Consider the following 18,917-nt stretch of genomic DNA (forward strand, 5'->3'; position numbering starts at 1 on the left):
CTTTTAAGTTTTTGAAAAATTATTAAAATAGTTTTTTAAGAGTTCGATAAGTATTATTATATATATGTTTAGTGAAATACTCTAGCTTGAGAAAAATTGTGCTATTTATAGAAAATTAAAAGTTTATGTGAAACTGAATTTTAAAAAAAAGAAAGCTATTAAACGGCACTATTTTGTTTTAGATTCAACATGAATAAACACAAACTATTTAAAAATTAGAAAAAACAAGAACTGATAAAAGTGATCAATTTATTCCAAAAGAAATGTAAAAGCAGTTTCGATTAATTTTTTATGAGCTCTTAAATGATATTTCCTGTGGTGGCGGATGTTACATTCCAAATGTTTTCTTCAAGAGTTCAATAGATGTGCTCTGCATTTCGATGCCATTTAAAAGTTTCCCCAATGGGAGCTTGTTCAAAATTTTGACTCATCTTTGCTGCAATACGAGTAAAAAATTTTATTAAGAAAGGTGAAGCAAGTCTATTTAAGGCAACAGACAATAAGGAACAGTCATTAAAAATAAAATAATACCAACCAATTAATTCTGTCAGCATATTGTAATGGTATGAGTAAGTTTTTTATTATAAGATTGCGTAGCAATTTTCGGAGGTTGGCGAGCAGGGGGAGCAGCCCACTAGTGTAAGTTATTTTATGTGATATTTTTGAATTTTTTTCAAACCACATCCATTTTGTGAAAAAATTATTTTTAAAAAATCCTACGTGCAACGAAAATTGCTTCATGCAGTTAAAAAAAAAAAAAAAAACTGAAGCAAGTTTGGATGATTTTTTTTCTCCATAAGTACAGCAAGTTATGGATAATTTTAAAAAAAGTTACAAAACATTGATTATTAGCTAACTTTTGGAATTTTTGTATTTATTACAGGATAAAAGATTAAAATATATACAATAAAAAAAAATGTATTAAAATAAAGTCGCACCGATTTCTGAGTCTTCCTTAAATAACAAAAGAAACTTACCACAACTTCGTGTAAACGAGAGGGACTAAAAATTACTCATAAAATAAAGTAGATTAAAAAAATAAAAAATTAAAAAAAAAAAAAAAGAGAGGGAGAACCGAGAAGAATTGAGAACACATAATTTTTTATTTATATGCAGCCCTCTAGATTATTTTTATGGCATAAATAAAATAATCTACATCATTACAGGGATTTGGAAGCGAAATACTCAGAAAAAAACGTTTAAAAGATGCCAAGATTGTATTCAAAGAGTCAAGGTTACTTAACTATTTGGCAAGTTGTTAAAGAGCTACTTGTTAAAAGGCACACATAAGCAATTTAAAGAATACAACACTTGGAATCTACTCGTTAATATTCTAGAATTTACACATATTAAGATAAATTGATAGTAACTATTCCGTCCTTCAATGCTAAAGAGAGAGTTGATGACTATTTTGTGTTTCTTTCGATATTTGAATTGGAAACTATTGTGGATCTTTTAAAATATTTACTTCAAAGAAGGTCACATACTAGACCTACAAATAACTACTCGGCAAGTGGCGAGTTAGATGCTTAGCTCTTAAATGATATAAACAATTCACTTTTTCCAATTATTTTTTTTTTCTTCAATTTTTTTTATTACCCATCGAATTTTCCAGCTCGGTGAAGTCAATTCTGTATGGCATTTTTAAACTTATAAAAATAAAATAATTATTTAAATTTTTGCAACTAAAAAATAGGAGTGGCATTTCAGATAATGTAAAATATAATAAAAAGATCAGTAGAATGAAAAGTTTAATGGCGTAAGAACTAGGAACGACTACACAGCACCAAACGTAATGTCATAATGTAATAGTTCCTAATCATTTCCCATCCTTCCTACCATAGTCAACGGTTTCTAATTATTTTCAGCTATGGAATCCTGAACGACAGACCTTCTTTGAATAGAACATATTACTTACAGCAGTTTGTTACTACCTTTAGAGAGAAATTATTTCAGATGCTTCCTATTTCACTATTTGTCCCTTCCTTTGAATTTATTTTCAAAAACAAAATTCAAATAGCTAAATCAAATGGAGATTCTTTTACTTGGAAACCATTTTTTTAAGTGTTAATATATCGTTCCTTATTTGACAGTTTTATTTCTTTAAGTAAAAGAAAGCATTAAATTATTAATCATGCTCTAAAACAACACATTGAGGTTGACAACGAAAATATGTATAATCTTGGATCGCTTGATTAAAAACTTTATTCGCTTCAAAAATATATCGATATGAAATAACAGTCAAATAGTTACATCGAACAAACTAGACGCGTTTTAAAATTTCGACTTAAGAAACACAATTGATATTTCCGTTATCAAAAATACGAGAAATCATCAATTGTTGCTTACCGTTGGAATCTTGAGCATAAATTCAATTTTGACAAAGTCAAATTATTCTCATTCTAGTTACATCAGCTTATCTTGATATCCGGGAATCTTGTTTTATTTATATGAATGTTGATTCCCTTGTTAACGACGTTAGTTCTTCACCACCTCTCCATAGAGCGTAGAAATGCACTTTACTCTGCTTTCCTCTAGACCAGTGGTGCGCAAACTAGGGGTCGCGACTCCTGCGGGGGTCGCCAGAAGTTATTTGGGGGTCGCCAAATTTTTATGAAATGCATTATCCCTGCATGCTGCATACCATACAGTGTACATATAAAGAGTGAAGCGCCGTCACTCAGTGTTTAATTGCAATTGGATTTCCGAAATGTCACGAAATATCGAGTCAGAAGTCATAAAACGCATACAAAATTCATCTCTATTTGCTTCACAACTGGACGAGACTACCGAAGACTCAGCTTTGCCAAAAATTTTGGCTATCCGTGGAAAAACAATATCCCGTTTTATACAAGAATGTCATCAGAATGTTAATACAATTTGCATCAACGTATTTATGTGAAACTGGATTTAGCAAACTAGTTTCAATAAAAACTAAATACCGCTCGCGTTTAAACCCTGAAGATGATATGCGAATCGCAATTAGCAACATACATCCAAACATCGATGAGATAATTAGAAACTTGCAGCCACATACATCTCATTAAAGGGCAATTTACTGATTTTTGTGTTATACAAAAAGCATTTTCTTAAAATTATAAATAAAATTAATATCAGTCAAATATGATGATGTTTTTTTTCGATGAAACGAAAGAAATGCGCGAAATATACATCGTATTTGTGAACATTTATCTCTAGGGGTCACCAAAAATTTTCTCTCTACAAAAGGGGTCGCAGTCGAAAAAAGTTTGCGCACCGCTGCTCTAGACTACTGTGGTTTTTCTATTTCTCACCTTTATTTATTATTATTTCTTATATATCCGTCGTTTAACAGTCGACCCAATTGTGGGTTTACGACTACTAATGTTAAACTCCGTAGCCTTGTAATTTTGAACCGATCCAGAAGGCATGGGAACTCCTGGATCAGTACCCCCAGAGGTATTGATTTGCTATGGGAACATGGAGAACTTTGCTACTCGACAGATTTAACGCGCATCAGTCACCATTTACTACACGGAGAGTCTTCAGCCGGCTGGGATCGAACCCACGAACTCTTTGACATGGGTCCAGTGCCCTACCGACCAGGCTATCCCGACCCTTCACCTTCATTTTTCTAATTTTCGTTACAACGTTACGTTTTATATTTCAAATCACTTTTGTTTCTTCTTATTCACGTCTGGCAAATCTTGAAAATGGAAGCCTGCTTTTGAGCGCTTTAAACATGCCTTATTTCCTACTTAATATTTTTGAAGCAAATGAAGTTTTTAAATCGAGTAATATCTTACCTCTTCAGTTTCTTGGGATTATTTATTAAACGAAGTCTTATACTTAAAACCTATGTATACATACACACAGAACCCCAAATTTCAATATTGGTACATATTGAAAAACTAAACAAAACAAAATGTAATGGAAATGCCCGAAATTAATAAAAATAGGATTTAACTCAGTGTCAAGAAATGAAATTCATTCAGTTAGTTGGTTTAACAATTTAAAAATAGAGTTCGTAACCAGATAAACTAATCTATATAGAAATTGAATGCATCAGATTTAAAGAAAAAGAGTAAAGATATATAGCTTCCATTTGAATAGAGCCATTTTAAACGAGACTGTGATAAGCACCCATTGTACACAGAGACCAGGAACTAAATAAGACAACTGAACTTCAGACAATTAAGAACATAAAATGGAACACGAAGTGTTGGTTGAAGTGGAAGGGGAAGAAAAAAAAAAAGGTCTAACTACGTCATCACTGAGAGACAAATTATTGAGTTGATTAAAACAGTCTTAATGGTGAGACAAAAGATAACGGCATTTAAAACTGTCACAACAAGCATATGGTTTTTTAAACATTTAATTATGACAGAGATAGGATTTCTTGATGTCCCGTGCAGTAAAATTTCATTACTTACAAGGGCATATGTAGTGGGAGGCTGATGGGGCACGAGACCCGAAAGCCTTCAAAATTTGGACATCTTCAGGGATGCAGCGAGGATAAATAGGGCATGCCTAAAAAAACATTAAAAGTTTCCGAGAAACAGTACAAATGGAATAAAAAAAATTATAGAAACTATCTCATGTAAACAATTTTTTTTTTTGTGTGCCTAAATATTGTCTCTTAACACCTGTAAATTACATTAATAAAATAATAAAAAATGAAATTGAATATGTACCTTATTTTAAAAATAAAATATAGATAATTTCTTTTTTTTTTTTTACCAAGTCACTGTCTCCAACTTCCATTTATAAATTTTTGAAGAAAAGGTTAATTGAAATAAGAATGAAGTTGTTTTAAAGATGGTCTAACGCAAATAAATGCATACGGAGAGTAAATGAAAAAATACGGATATCACCCTTAATAACTTTAGATTTAACCCGTTATAAGGCAGTGGGAAGCATACGTCCCATTATATTCAGCCTCATTAATATTTAAATGTTGGTGGGAAGATGTTGATTTGTGCAGCCATCTGCAGATAACTTCAAATAGAATAAATATATAAAATAATATATATATAACAATGAGGAGTTTCGTTTTCATAAATGTGGATAACAGTAAAGGTTGCTTTTAAATGAGTTTCTATATTTAGCTTTTAAAACGCTTTTCTATTCATAAATCAATCTCAATACCAAAAACATAACATTGCTGGAAATAAATGGAATAAAGGTTAAAGGTCAAATTTTTATGTACTATGCAATCTTAAAGGTTCGAAGAACACACATTAAATTAAGTATGCTAATTATTTAGAACTATCAATATACCTTAAGATATATTTTAAAGGCAATTTTTGGAATAAAATTTTGAATTTTTCAAGTGTGAATAAAACTATTTATTAGAAGAGAGAATAGTATGAGAATATTTTAGTTTAATTAAGCTACGCAGCGGGGCGATTAGGTGCTATGTGATAGTTTAACGGTATATCAGCCGGAAGAGTAACTATATTATTTATTCAAGGATGGGGGGGGGTAAGAAATGATCACCACAAGGATGTTTTCGGCACAGCTAGTATGAATTAGATCGAAATTAGAATAATTCGGAGAATTTTTTTGTAAATAACATGTAAATAACTGCTTATTTTGGAACGGAAGGTGAGCCGGCGAAGTTAAGAACAACAATCTCAATCACAACACTGCCTTTAATAAACAGTATCATCATATTAATATAGTTTCAAGGGCAATACACACCAAAAGCCGTGATAGCTCAGGGGAAAGTGTTCACTTTCTAATCACATGAAACGGGTTCGAATCCTAGCAATGGCTGGTCCATACGAATTCCGCACCCAGCTCGCACCGATCACAGCTTTGACGTAAAAATATCCTCAGTGGTAGACGGATCATAGGTTAGAGCAGTGGTTCCCAACCTTTTGTGTACCATCGCCCCCCTCTTGGGGTTGGCTGACACTTATCGCCCCTTTCTCTTTTTGCTCAAAAAACCATTCATTGCTGCTTGTGAGCAACCAAACACTGAAAATATGCTAAGCTATTTGATTTTAATTTAAATTGTAATGCAAATAAGGAGACACATTTATCCTGTCATTTTTATTAATTAAAAAAGATTGTGCATCTCTTTTTTTTTTTCAAAAAGAAATGATATTTAAAACGGAATAATCAAAACAAAAGTACATTTTTTAAAATTCATATTTTAATGTAATCATGAAAAAGTTAAAACGTTAACAACTAAAATTTGAGGGAAAAAATGAAGAGTGAGAAAGTACATTTTCCCCACTTCAATGACTGTCCTATGCTTGGTGTATTTCAAGTTAAAGCTTGAATGTCAAGTTTTATGCTCGTCAGATTTAAACGCGGTGCTCCTTTGAAGCAAATGTCCAACCTACCTCTTTGCTTTGTGAGCAGCTGGAAGACGGAACTAAATCTCTCTCCACTAAATATGTTGACGGGAACGAGATGAGAAGCGGCTCAGCTTGTTTCCACAATTGTGGATAAGTGTCCACAAGCTTTACCCAAGCTAACTCGTAAACGTAATTTTTAAAGACGACATTAGCCTCACAGTCATATTTCAAATCTAAAACCTCAGTCTACAAAGAGGAAGTGAGCTTATCCATAACTTCAAAAGAGAAAGGATCGAAAATCCAAACCGGAATTTCTAATTTCATCAAATCCTTAAATCTTGATTCCATTACTGATCAAGGTGATCAGTAAAAATTAAGATTTTGTTTTCGAGAATCTCGATATCTGCCATTGAACACTTTTTTAGAGTTGGAAATTGCATTAGCTCTTTGCGACCAATGTTTGGCTTGTAGGTATCAAACTTGGCGATGAATGAAGATATGATTCCCTTAGCCCTGATAATGTTCATTTTATTTCCTTGAAGTTTTACGTTGATTTCCTACATTTTTTCAAAACTATCAGTAAGGTACGCAGTTTCCAACTTGCGTTGCTTCAAACTCTCACTTAAAACAGGATCAGTGGTGTCGAGAAACTCAGTAACCGAATCCAGCAATTCGAAGAAACGGCTCAGTTTCCTTTTGAAAGCCATCTCACAGCTGTATGTAGGAGCAGGAATTCGAAATCTTCATCATTTTCATGGCAAATTTCTTGCAACAAACGGTTATTAGGAGAATTAGCTTTTATTGATGCCAGAAATAACCAATTTTTCGCAGCCAAAAGTTGACGATGAATGACATAATAAATGGTGAGATAACTTCCGGAACTTCTTTTTTAAGGTGACCCAGAAACCCAGTATTACTACCAGATATGGTAGGAGCACCATCTGTTGCACAAGCACTTACATTTGTGAGGGAAATTTCTTTTTCCTCAAAATAATCTTTGACCAATTTAAAAATCGACGATCCTTTTGTATCTGTGTTTAAAGTTCTAGTAAACAACATTTCCTCGTTAATCTCCTTACTCTCAGTTAAGAATCTCACATAAGCTAAAGCAGCTTTGTTATCTATCACAGTTGATTCATCAATCTGCAAAGCAAATTTACCTTCCTTCAAAAATCTGATGAGTTTTGATTCAACGTCGGCGGCCATCTCATCAATACGCCTGGAAACAGTATTATTGCTCAGAGGAACAGAGTGACTTATCAGATTTCCGCCTGCGATACCAAAACATATGACGAAAACGATCCTGCACTTGAATTTTTTTTTAATTTTTAACTATCATAATTCTTTGTCTACACCAGAACCATAAGTTTCATATATATTTTCAATTTCAATCTCAAATAGCTTTTGTTATTAATATTATTGGTAATTTTTATCTTTTGAATACTCGTCGCCCCCTGATCGCCCCCCGAAGGATTATCGCCCCCTTAAGAAGCTCTATCGCCCCATTTGGGGCGATCGCCCCCAGGTTGGGAACCACTGGGTTAGAGTAACCTTGCCGTCAGGATAACCGTGGGAGGTTCTCGTGGTCTTCCTCCTCTCCATGTAAAGCAAATGCGGGTTAGTTCCATCAAAAAGTTCTCCACGAAGGCAAATTTTGCCTAATACTTGATCCAAGATTTCCCTTGTCTTCTGGCAGATAACAATTAGTCATTTATGAATATAAATAAAATAAAAAAATAAATAAAAAATGATAAAATAGACTGCCTTATTTTAAGATTTATGCATGTGTATTTGCTTAGCTAATGATTTTTTTCTTTCGAAAAATTACTAGTAAAACGTTTTCAATTAACCTGAATATAAACAAATAAAATATCTGAACACAAATAAAATATTTGAATCTCAATAAAATACAAATGAAATTTAAGAGAACACTGCGTTTATCCTAAAAACATTTTATCCCCGCATGTAAAATACACAGAGATAACAAACCAAGTTATTACATCCAAACTACATTAAGGGAATGAGGTTGTATATTTCATAGCCAGATACAGAAATACCATCGTATTAAATATTTCAATTTAACATAATAAGAGCATTTATTTTTGTTCTGCTATCTAGTAGCAAGATGTCATTACCATTAACAATAATGCGGTCATTTTTCATGGAAAAAATCTATCAATTTATTAATTTCAGGTAAATTCTCTTAGATTTTCATGATCTTCATTACCGATTGTGTGATATGTAAATGTAAACATCTGATAAGAAATAATGGAAAAGGCTATTCTCAAGATCTTGGCGAACCAAGCTCAAGATATACCTATAGATGAGAGTTTTGTAGAAAGCCGAAATTCGAACCAGAAATGGATATTTTTAGTTTTTACCTCAATCAAATAAGAAAAGAAAATGGAGGTGCTACCAAGAGGCGTAGCTAAGGTTTACAACAGTGCACAGGGACAAACCATAAGACAAACTCAGTTTTTGCACCCCTTACAATATGTTACAAGAAATAAAAGGGAACTTTAGGAACCATTTTAAATTTTAGCTATAGTAAAAACTTAAATCAACCGTATTTAGCGTTTTTTTTTTTTTTTTTTTAAAGTTATACATTGAATACTTCACTCCATTTCACAGTGCAGGTTACTAATGTAGTTTCTATTACACTCAGATGTTTTTGATTGCGTTTGTTTTTTGTTGAATGTTAAGTGGGCTCTTAAAACTCATTTTTCATTCAACATATAGACAATTCGATAATAAATTTGAAAAGAAAAAAGTGCAAAACGAACTTCATTAATAGTCTTAGTACGACAATAATAGTTAATAGACTTAGTTAAATTTTTTGGTAAATCGTATAAAAATTTTGAGGAGTTATTGGGCTTGTAATTAGCAAATAAAACTCGGTATATTTAAAAGAGAAAAACATTTTACTCTGGAATTAATTTTCAATTATTCTTCATGAATTCAGCGTTCCTCTAAAACAGTGCTTAGAGACAGATGTCCCCTTTTACCTCCCTCCCCCGCCAGCTACGTCATTGATCCTAATCAATTGGTTGTTGCATAGGAATTTTTTCCCTCAATGTTGTGAAAAACGTTTCTGACGCTACTGAAATAGAATATATGGCAATGAAAGTATATTCAAAAAATAAAAATACCCCCCCACCCCAAATTTTTTTTTTTTATTTTTGACACTGATTCTCTTTTATAAGAATGATAAACAAGCTTAAATAGTATCAAATTTTACAAAATTAATCATCACTAGTAAAATGTTTAAATTTCCCCCCCCCCTTCCTTTTTTGATTTAAATCGGTAAGTCAAGTGTCAATAGTCCAAATCATTATTTTCATTTTATTTATTTTTTTCCAATTTAAGCAGCTATTTCTAGTAGAAAATTTTACTAATAAAGATATCCTAATCAGGGCAATTTTGAACGTACTTTGCGTAACTCTAAAAACTCAGTTTAGATGGTAAAATTAATGGGTTACTTGAAAGAATCGAAGAGTAAAACGAATAGGTGGGTAAAGAAAATCTTGAAACCTCAACTGATAGGAGAAATACTAAACAGGAAGAAAGTCATCTTATTTGTGTTAACCAGCATGCCTTCCTTAGGAGCAATACCTGATATCGTAAAGAATGCGTTTTATGTCCGGCATCAAAGACATAACTAACCTTGAGACACAACTAAATGAAATTCGACGAAAACAATCTTTAACATCTAAGGAAAATTGCAGTTCTCAGATTTAAAAACACTCAAACTAAGTTGGTCTACAATTATATTTCCTACTGCAGTTAATTCAATTACCGATTCTCGTACTATAAGTCTTCATTAACATAACACTCTATTCAGGGTTGGTTATAATATAATGAAACATGCATTTTATTGCTTTTTAGAAATTTTTTAGTAACTTAAACAAGTACCATTTCCTTATGCATCAGAAAAATTGGCATTTTGGATTGGAAGGATTATCAATTTGATAAATTTTAGCTTTGATGAATTTAAACAAATAATATAAGCTGAAAGAACATAAAATAAAAATTTAATATTAATAACTAAAACTGTAAAAATGGTTTATTTGAAGCATAATATGCTTGCAGATTAATACATAATAATGCAAATATATACAAAAGTGTTTTTTTAGTCACAACATCTTAGTGTTTATAATTTAATTTAGAGATCTTTCAATTGAATTCAGATATTCAAATTTATTTTTTAATAGAATTCAATGATTAAATAACTCTTTTTTACTACTGATATACAAACAACTTCGTGGCAAATTATGGGGATACTATAATTTATTAAATAACATTTAAGAATTTTAAGGGGGAAAAATTCACATAATTTAGTGTGTAAAGTTCACAAAATGTGTCTAACATGAAACATAATGTCTGAAACATGACTAAGATAGAAATTTTTTTAAATTCTAATTATTATAGATCGATAATTATATAAGTATATTAAATCATTATGCAAGCTAGTTATAATTAATTACAAATAATAACTATAAAAACTTAAAAAGTCACTCCAAAACCTTCCCTCTATTATTAGTGCCTACAAAGAATACTGTTACAGGAAAGCATAAATAGTGAAATCAATAATACAATGTCAAGGCTTTTTGTTAAGTCACTGATGATAAACAAAATTACATTTCACAGGATGGAGACCTGATTTTTTAAAATCAATTTCATAAATAAAAATAATTAATTCCAGCTACAGAACCTTTTAATATCAATCCAAATTGAGATGTAATAATGTCTCATATATGATTCATATTTAATCAATCAACTGAAGACATCCACGAAAAAAACAAATTTGTCAGCTCACAGGAATGTAATATAACAATCGAAAGACAAAGTTTATTAATTTTATAAACAAAATCTCTCAAAACATTAACTTACATCCTTGATCAGCCGTTCGGGGCGTTCTAGAAGGAGATGTCGTCGTCTCATTATTAGAAGGCTGCCGCACAATCATTATGTTACCATTCTTTTCCCAGAAACGAGTACCGCGTAATATAGCGTCCATCATTTCTTGAACACTTAATAACACAATCACATCACAAACAGATGTAATCCAGATTACACTTAATGTTTAATCCAACATATAGGCGTAGTTACAACGTTAAAAAATGCACTGAATTCTTGAAGAGGACCGATGGCGGATGGTACGGGAATGGGAACTGCGGGAGTAACGGGCAACAGTTGCCCATGCGCGTGATCGAGTCATCATCCCTCCCATGCTGCCTTTCGGGATGAGGACATACATAGGGATGAGGATGATGTTCCCGAACGAAAAGGAAGGGGTGATGGACAAAATATGTAATCGCTTTTTACGTCGCGACGTTTAATAACTTCAACGTGACATCTTCAAATGTGGATGGTAGACTTTGTGGTTTCAAAAAGAGCTACCGAAAATAACAAGCGAAAGCAGACGATAATTTGAAGTTTCGCAAGATTTATTGAGGACGGTAGCAAGGACAAGATGAAATGACAAATGCAGGGATAAATAATTTTATTTCCTCAGTTTTTGATGTTTATTTTTCGTAGGACGTTTGTGAAACTAGTTGCATTCAAATTAGTTTACATTTAATACAGTATTTATCCTATTTACGGGCTCGAAGAATAAGCCCTTTTCATAAAATTTAATAAACCAGGAACCATCATATTCCTTTAAATCAAGTTCAGTTCACAGGGGGGCGCGATTATTTTTAAAATAAATAAATCCTGAAAATAGCAATTTATACAAATGAAAACCATGCAGGACATTTTGCGTTGACACATGTATTTTTGCTCCATAATTCCTAATTTTCCTTCATAATTTCTCAATGTAAAATTTAAAAAATTGTTTATTATTTGATTTTCAATAAATTATATTTTATTACATTAAGACTAGACTAATGTAACAAAATAAAAATCCATAAATAGAAAACTTGTACAATTGACTAAAATGTGCTAAATTTTCCTAGGTACATTTCTACACGGGACAGGGGCCCCCATCAGGGGGGAAGGTGGGAGCAGGATGCGCCCACTTAAAGCTTGGGGGGGAATTTAGAATTTGCCCAAGAGCTTGGGGCCACTGACACGGGAAATTAATTTTTTAAATTAAATTTTCCGAAACATTACTATTTAAACGTAGATACAAATCTTCAATAAAAGGGATAGTTAAAACTTCCCTCTGAACTTTATTTTCCGTTACTATGACGTCCATCCTCTCACCGATTCTCTAACTACCATTATAAAACTGCTTTATATATTAACGAAAGAGAATCATTCAATATTTTTTTATTACCATGCCATGACAATTGTCTATACCCTGACAACCCTTCAAAATTATCACGTTTAATACGCTTGAGAATTTTTTTTTATCAAAAATGAAATAGAAAATTTTACACATTCTTCTTCTTCTTTGTCAGCGCTACAACCCCTTGCAGACCTTGGCTGCTTCAACAGCTGACAAACGCCAGCACCTCCTATCCATGGCAACTCCCTTCCAATTTCTAATCTTTAGGCTTAGTTTACACATTAGGCGTCTATAATAATTCTTGGATCGAGGGAAAAAAAAAAATGTCATCAAAATCTATCTAATCACTACTGAAGAAACCAGAAATGAAAACAACAAAACCTATTTGATTGCCAGAGGAAACAAATATAAGGTGAAAGGTGATTGTTAGACTCAACTAACGGTTTCAGAAGGCAATCAAACAAGTTTTGATGTTTTTCATTACACATCCTTAAGAGTCATTCAGTGAGATTTCTCGTGTGCATAATTACTTAAGTTTTCAGTTTTTGGACAAGGACTATTTATATATAAGCGGCTACTACAGAATACCTAAACAGGGGTCTGTTTAGAAGAAATTAAATGATAAAATATTATGTAAATAAAAATTAACTTACATCAATTTTTAAAAAAAACTAATATAAATTTAAGAATTGTTTAATGATACATAACTAAGTTGTGTTATTTAAAATATGTCAATTGAAATTCTCAAAAATGTGAGTGATTTTGTTTCCATTATTCGTCAGAAATGAATATTCTGTGTCGTGCAGCATAGGCTAAATACCAAATATTTGTACGCTGCATCTCTAACTTAGTAGCAGCAATAGCTGTTTATTTTTGAAAATTTAAATTTTTTTAAAATTATAAATTTACAGTGTTGAGCATAATCTTGTATCCATTTACAATTTAAAAACTCCTTGAAAAGGCTTTATCCAATGACAGGACCCTTTTTGCACAAATTCACAAAACAGGACCCTGGGTGAAAGAATGTAACTTAACGCTTATTTCACATTCACAAATTACGAGCAATTTTTTCACAATTTTACAAAAACAGGATCTTTCACAAAATGTCTGGACAGACCCCTGCTAATACAAGCTATTTACATTGATTAAACTGTTAGCGTCCAATAAGATGTTTTATAAACTATTGTATAAATAGTAAGAATTATTCTTAAAACTTATTTAATCTATCATAAAACTCTTACTGATTAAAAAAAAGACTCAGTCTTATATTTAGCCACGGAGAGAAAAATAGTTCCTGGCGCCATATCTATTCCATTTTACACTACGTAGTAAGTAATGAGCAATCATTCGATCCGGGAACGTGTGAAGGATCTTACGTAAATTAATCAATGACAAACTTTAACAGCTGACAGAATCACTAACAAAATTAGCTATCGATCACAAGATCAAATGTTAAGCTTATGAGTATAAATCATTTTGTTGAAAATTTTCATAGGAATATTATGTAATAAAATGTACGTTTAAAGAATTTTTAATTCGCACTTCTTGTTGCATGGGAATAAAATTTCTTTTCTCGTGTGTTCATTCAAAAAAGTTTAACGAAAAAAATAAATAAATAAATATTTTAGCCACAATTTGTTTAAGCTACATCTGATCTATTTCAATTGGACTCACTGATAGAAATATTTAGTAAAACTTTTTCAGAATATAAAATTAATATAAGGAAAAAAAATCACAGAACAAAAAAAGAAAAGAAAAAAAAAATCACAGAACAAAAAAAAGAAAAGAAAAAAAATACCGGGGGGGGGGGAGTTATTTTACGGTAGCAATGAAAACTATAGAACACTAAGTGTTTATCTGTTGCTCTCTTTAAAAATTATACATTACATTAACAAACAATTCGATTTATGTAATTCCTGTATTGTACACAAAATATATCAATTCTATCTTGGACGAAAAATTAACACTGCAGTCACAAGTAGTAAGGATTTTGCGTAAAAACGTAAATTTCTTTAAGAATTCCACCTTTTTCGGATATAATAAACATTAAACATGTAATGAAAGTAAAACCAATAAAAAAAAGGTTTTAACACATACCCCCTCCCCCCCCCAAAAAAAATTACAATTAATGATTAATTCGATCGTTTAATTAATACTTAATTAAACGATTGGATTAATTCGATCAATTAATTATTAGAACAGATTGGATCAACCAATTCACTGGTTATAATTGTTCTTCTCTTATTAAGTAAATTTTGAGTTGAAGATACGATGAACTTGGCTGGAAAAAATAATCATTATAACAAAACAAAAAAAAACAAAAAGTATTCCCTATCTTAGAGGATTTTAATCTCAAATCAACCATAAAAAAGTACAGTTTACCTCAAACTGAAGCATACGTGTAAAAGCGTTTTATTTCATTTGCTATTTTACGTGATTGTAAAGTTGTACATTGACATAATAAATTTGACTGGAGAAATAATCCCGTCAAAAAAAAAAGATGTAAAAAATTATCCTCCTCATTAAATATTAAAAATCGCCCTCGTAAACAATCACAATTAATCCTTTAAACCAGTGTTTCTTAACCTTTTTGATATAATGGACCCCTTTAAAAAATTTTTAAGAAGTCACGGACCACCCCCCTGTAAAAAAAAATAATTGCAAAAAACATCAATTATTAGAAAACATTTTATTTTATTATTTTAATAGTATACAAAATTTTTATAATTAAAATTTTTAATGTGAAGGTTGCTGCTGCTTTTCCTTAATTAATAAATTTAATTGGGGGATGGTTTTCAACAAAGCAACGTGTATATTATGAACATTCAATCGATTTCGATGTTATATTTTTATTGTCACAAGTTTGGAAAATTCCGCTTCGCAAAGATACACTGTAGCAAACGGAATTATAGCTGCCATAGTTCGATTCACAGGCAATGGGTAGGCTTCCAAACGTTTTAAAAATTAGGAGTAGTCAGCGAACCCCCAAAATATAACCCCTTATAATATAACCATGGACCCCTTAGGGGTTCATCAACCACAGGTTAAGAAACCCTGCTTTAAACTAATTTATAGTTTTAATATAAAAAATTGTCTAAGATATTTAAAAAAAAAAAAAAAAAAAAAAAAAAAAAAAGCTACCCTCCCTGATTTTGAATTCAAGTGAAAAAAATGGCGACAAAAAAAATTGCAGCTATTTTTTTCCAGTTTCGTAGATGTACGAGATAATATAAGGCGGAAACAATCTAAACGAAATACTAATTACACGCTTAAAATGGCCTAATGACTTTGAAACGATAGTGATGGATTTTCTCGTAAAAATATAACAGGATAACGATAAGATTGAAAAGAAAGATAGCTTTTTCTTAATCATATTTTACAAGATAAATGTGTCCCCTTATGTCCAGTACCATGAGCAAGTGTAATTATAATTAGGGTGATTTAACGAATGAATCGCGATAAGAATACTGTCGCAATGCAGTTTTAAAAACAAAATTAAATTCCTGATTACCAAGAAAAAGGTTGAGAACGCCTACGTGAATTCACTAAGTATACCAGACGAAATTATAATAACAGCAATTATTAAATACTAGGAGGCTCCGCCCCCTGCTCGCTTACGCTCGCCAACCCCCGAGAATCGCTACGCAATCCTATGTGGTTCACGCCGTGAACCATGGCTCGCTGCGCTCGCTCGCCAATGAACACAATGTTCTAGCACAAGGACATAATATATTATCATCAAAGACATAGTATTTTATCATCAAAGACACAGTATTGTACTTATGTAGAAGAATTCTACCAATGTTCTTATTGGCTTTTAAAAAAGTATATTAGCTATTTAGATTGTACATGGTGAAAAAATCAAAACATTAGCTAAATAAGAAACATATTAGCAAAATAAATTATCAAATATTGCTTCACTAATATTCTGCATTTTAAAGCGTGAAAATTCAATGCATAAATAAACGCGAAATATAAAAAAAATTCAATGCATTCAATACAAACACTTAAACGTTTTTTAGACGTTTAGGTAGCTCCCAGTAGAAAAATATCAATTCAACAGCGGCCTTTTAAAGCATTCTCACTTCAATTAATTAATTAATTCCTAATTGAGTTTAAATTAAATATTGTCATGTTTTTAGTGCATGAATCTGAATTGAACAACCTGATAATGCTCACTCTGGTTATTGTTATCTGGTTGCTCACTACGTGCTCTTGCGCGCCGAATCCAATAAATTAAAAATGAAAACTGTTGCCAGCGCGAGAAAAGAAATATCATCGGTTTTATTGATACATATATACATACGTACGTATTAGCGTTTTATATAATATAGATAATACACATAACAGTTTTTTAAAAAAAAATCCTAAAAATACAATAATCTAATACAAAAATCTCAAATCAAAAAGTAGAAGAAAGTATCTTAAGTTCTTTGCCAACTCGTTCAACGTATCTATTATGTTGGCTGGTTGTAAAGTAATCTTATTATACTTATAAATATAAATTAGTAACAATTGGTCGAAAGTGCTTAGTATAAAATATATATCTTAAAAGTACTAACGAAGCCCAGTGAGGAGATAAAGCAGGAAAACTCTTAGTTTTACCTGCAAATATGTACTTCCTGTGCTTTGAATTCTATGTTTTAACCGTTTTAATAATATGATAATCATAAAAATGACCAATAATTAGGTTGGTTATGACAGATAAAAGTATGCTAAAAATGCAGGAATTTATTTTAGCTGATTTCGCAGCTGATTTAAATCGATTTTATAATTATATACAACGTATTAATTATATATAAAATACGTAGGCCCATTTGATTGAAACGCAAAAGTTTTTTTATTTTTTAAGCTCTATCAAAAGATGCTTTTATTTAAAAATGCAAAAAAAGAAAAAGAAAAAAAGAAACACATTTTTTTAACATAAACCAATTAAAAATATAATAAATTTAACACATTAAAACAAAAAAATTAATTCCTCGTATTCCTTAGACTGTTAACCATAAAAAAAATCAGTCAAAAAATGAGTTCAATCGATTTTGGTATTTTTTTCTTTTCAACGCCAATTGGTTGGTGTCTCACAATACGATGGTAAGAAGTAAAAGAAATAAAATAAAAAGTAACATGAGTTCTGCATTTATTCAACTATTTTACAAAATTGTCAAAACTTTCAAAGAACATAAAATTAGAAAACATAGCCTAAAATGAATATTTTCGTTTCTGGCTTATTAGAGGAAAGGTTAATAACCTTTAAATGCAACCCACGGAATATTTTTATAACATTTCCATTTTTGAATGCCTTTACGAACATTGGCAACACACGAACATAGGCAACACAATCAAGAGAGACGCAAAAGCGCCCAAGACGCAAGAGGAAATTTAATTCTTCCCCCACTCTACTCCAAACCACTTCAGACTCAACAATCGATAAAAAGGCTTTCATCGAAAACCCTCCTGCAAGAGACAATAATTCACACACATACCATCCAATCCCAAGAGAGTTAGTTTAAAAAAAAAAACTTTCAAGTTTTCTACCTCTTCTATAAGCTGATGAAAGCTGGGATGACAAACTCAAGTATTTAAAAAGGATTTAGTCTTTTATTTGACATAAAGTAGATATAATAAACCTTTGAAAATTGTTTAAGTTTTTAAAAGTCTATATAGTAAAATTTTCACATTATAAAAAAAAAAACTATTGAATTTTTTGATAGTTTATTATACAAAAATATTGAACTGATTTTCGTAAAAATGCAAAATTTACAGCATAATATGACGAACGTACGCAGCTGTGACATGTATGAACAAGTGAACTTGTGCATACATGTCACACTATGGTACTTGATTAATGGTACTTTCAATATAAATAGCTGAAATTGCAACTTGTTTAGCTGTAATAATATTTAATGAACGTAGCAATGGTTCATTGGCAGCTTTGGAACAATTGAAAATAAATATTATTGGCCAGCAGCCAAAAAATGAGCTCTCAATGAAGATGACCGCCAGAATTTCGGCTCCTTGTCTCTAAAAACACGAGGCGTCACATGAGAGAAGATCGACAAGAAAAAGGACCAGACTAACACATTAGACTGCTGAAAATGATGAACACGCATCCTATTGATATTTAGTTGCAAAATTTTATATATTTAAATGGAAAATTGATCACAAAATCTAAAGTACAATTTACTTGAAACTCTATTTCAAGAACTTTCTGTAGCAGTACAATTTTCAAGATTTATTTTTCGCTGCATATAGGGATTTTTTAATTGGATTGACTGGTTTTGAGTAATCTACGAAAATGTAACTTATTTTATGTAATATCTTGAATTTTATTTTTCAAAACACAGGGATGAGAGTAGTCAGAAAGTAAAAAAGAGGAAATCCAAAAAACAAAAAAGAAG

The 18,917-nt window shown here is 31.2% G+C and overlaps 1 protein-coding gene across 2 annotated transcripts in view; it reads right to left on the bottom strand.

Moving 5' to 3' along the window:
* LOC107447098 (uncharacterized) overlaps window positions 1-18,917 on the bottom strand; it is a 59,239-nt gene that overhangs the window by 30,007 nt on the left and 10,315 nt on the right. The window contains exon 1 of one of the 2 annotated variants that reach the window (XM_071179077.2): window positions 11,178-11,583. The exons of the other annotated variant lie outside the window; for it this stretch is intronic. Coding sequence (XP_071035178.2) covers window positions 11,178-11,307 — 130 coding nt within the window. The 5' untranslated portion in view covers window positions 11,308-11,583. Of the gene's footprint in view, window positions 1-11,177; window positions 11,584-18,917 lie in introns of those variants that run through there. 2 annotated transcript variants of the gene reach the window in all.

Source organism: Parasteatoda tepidariorum, chromosome 3 (genome assembly GCF_982258835.1).
Source record: "Parasteatoda tepidariorum strain Cologne lab strain chromosome 3, Ptep-v5.0, whole genome shotgun sequence".
Lineage (NCBI taxonomy): Eukaryota > Metazoa > Arthropoda > Arachnida > Araneae > Theridiidae > Parasteatoda > Parasteatoda tepidariorum.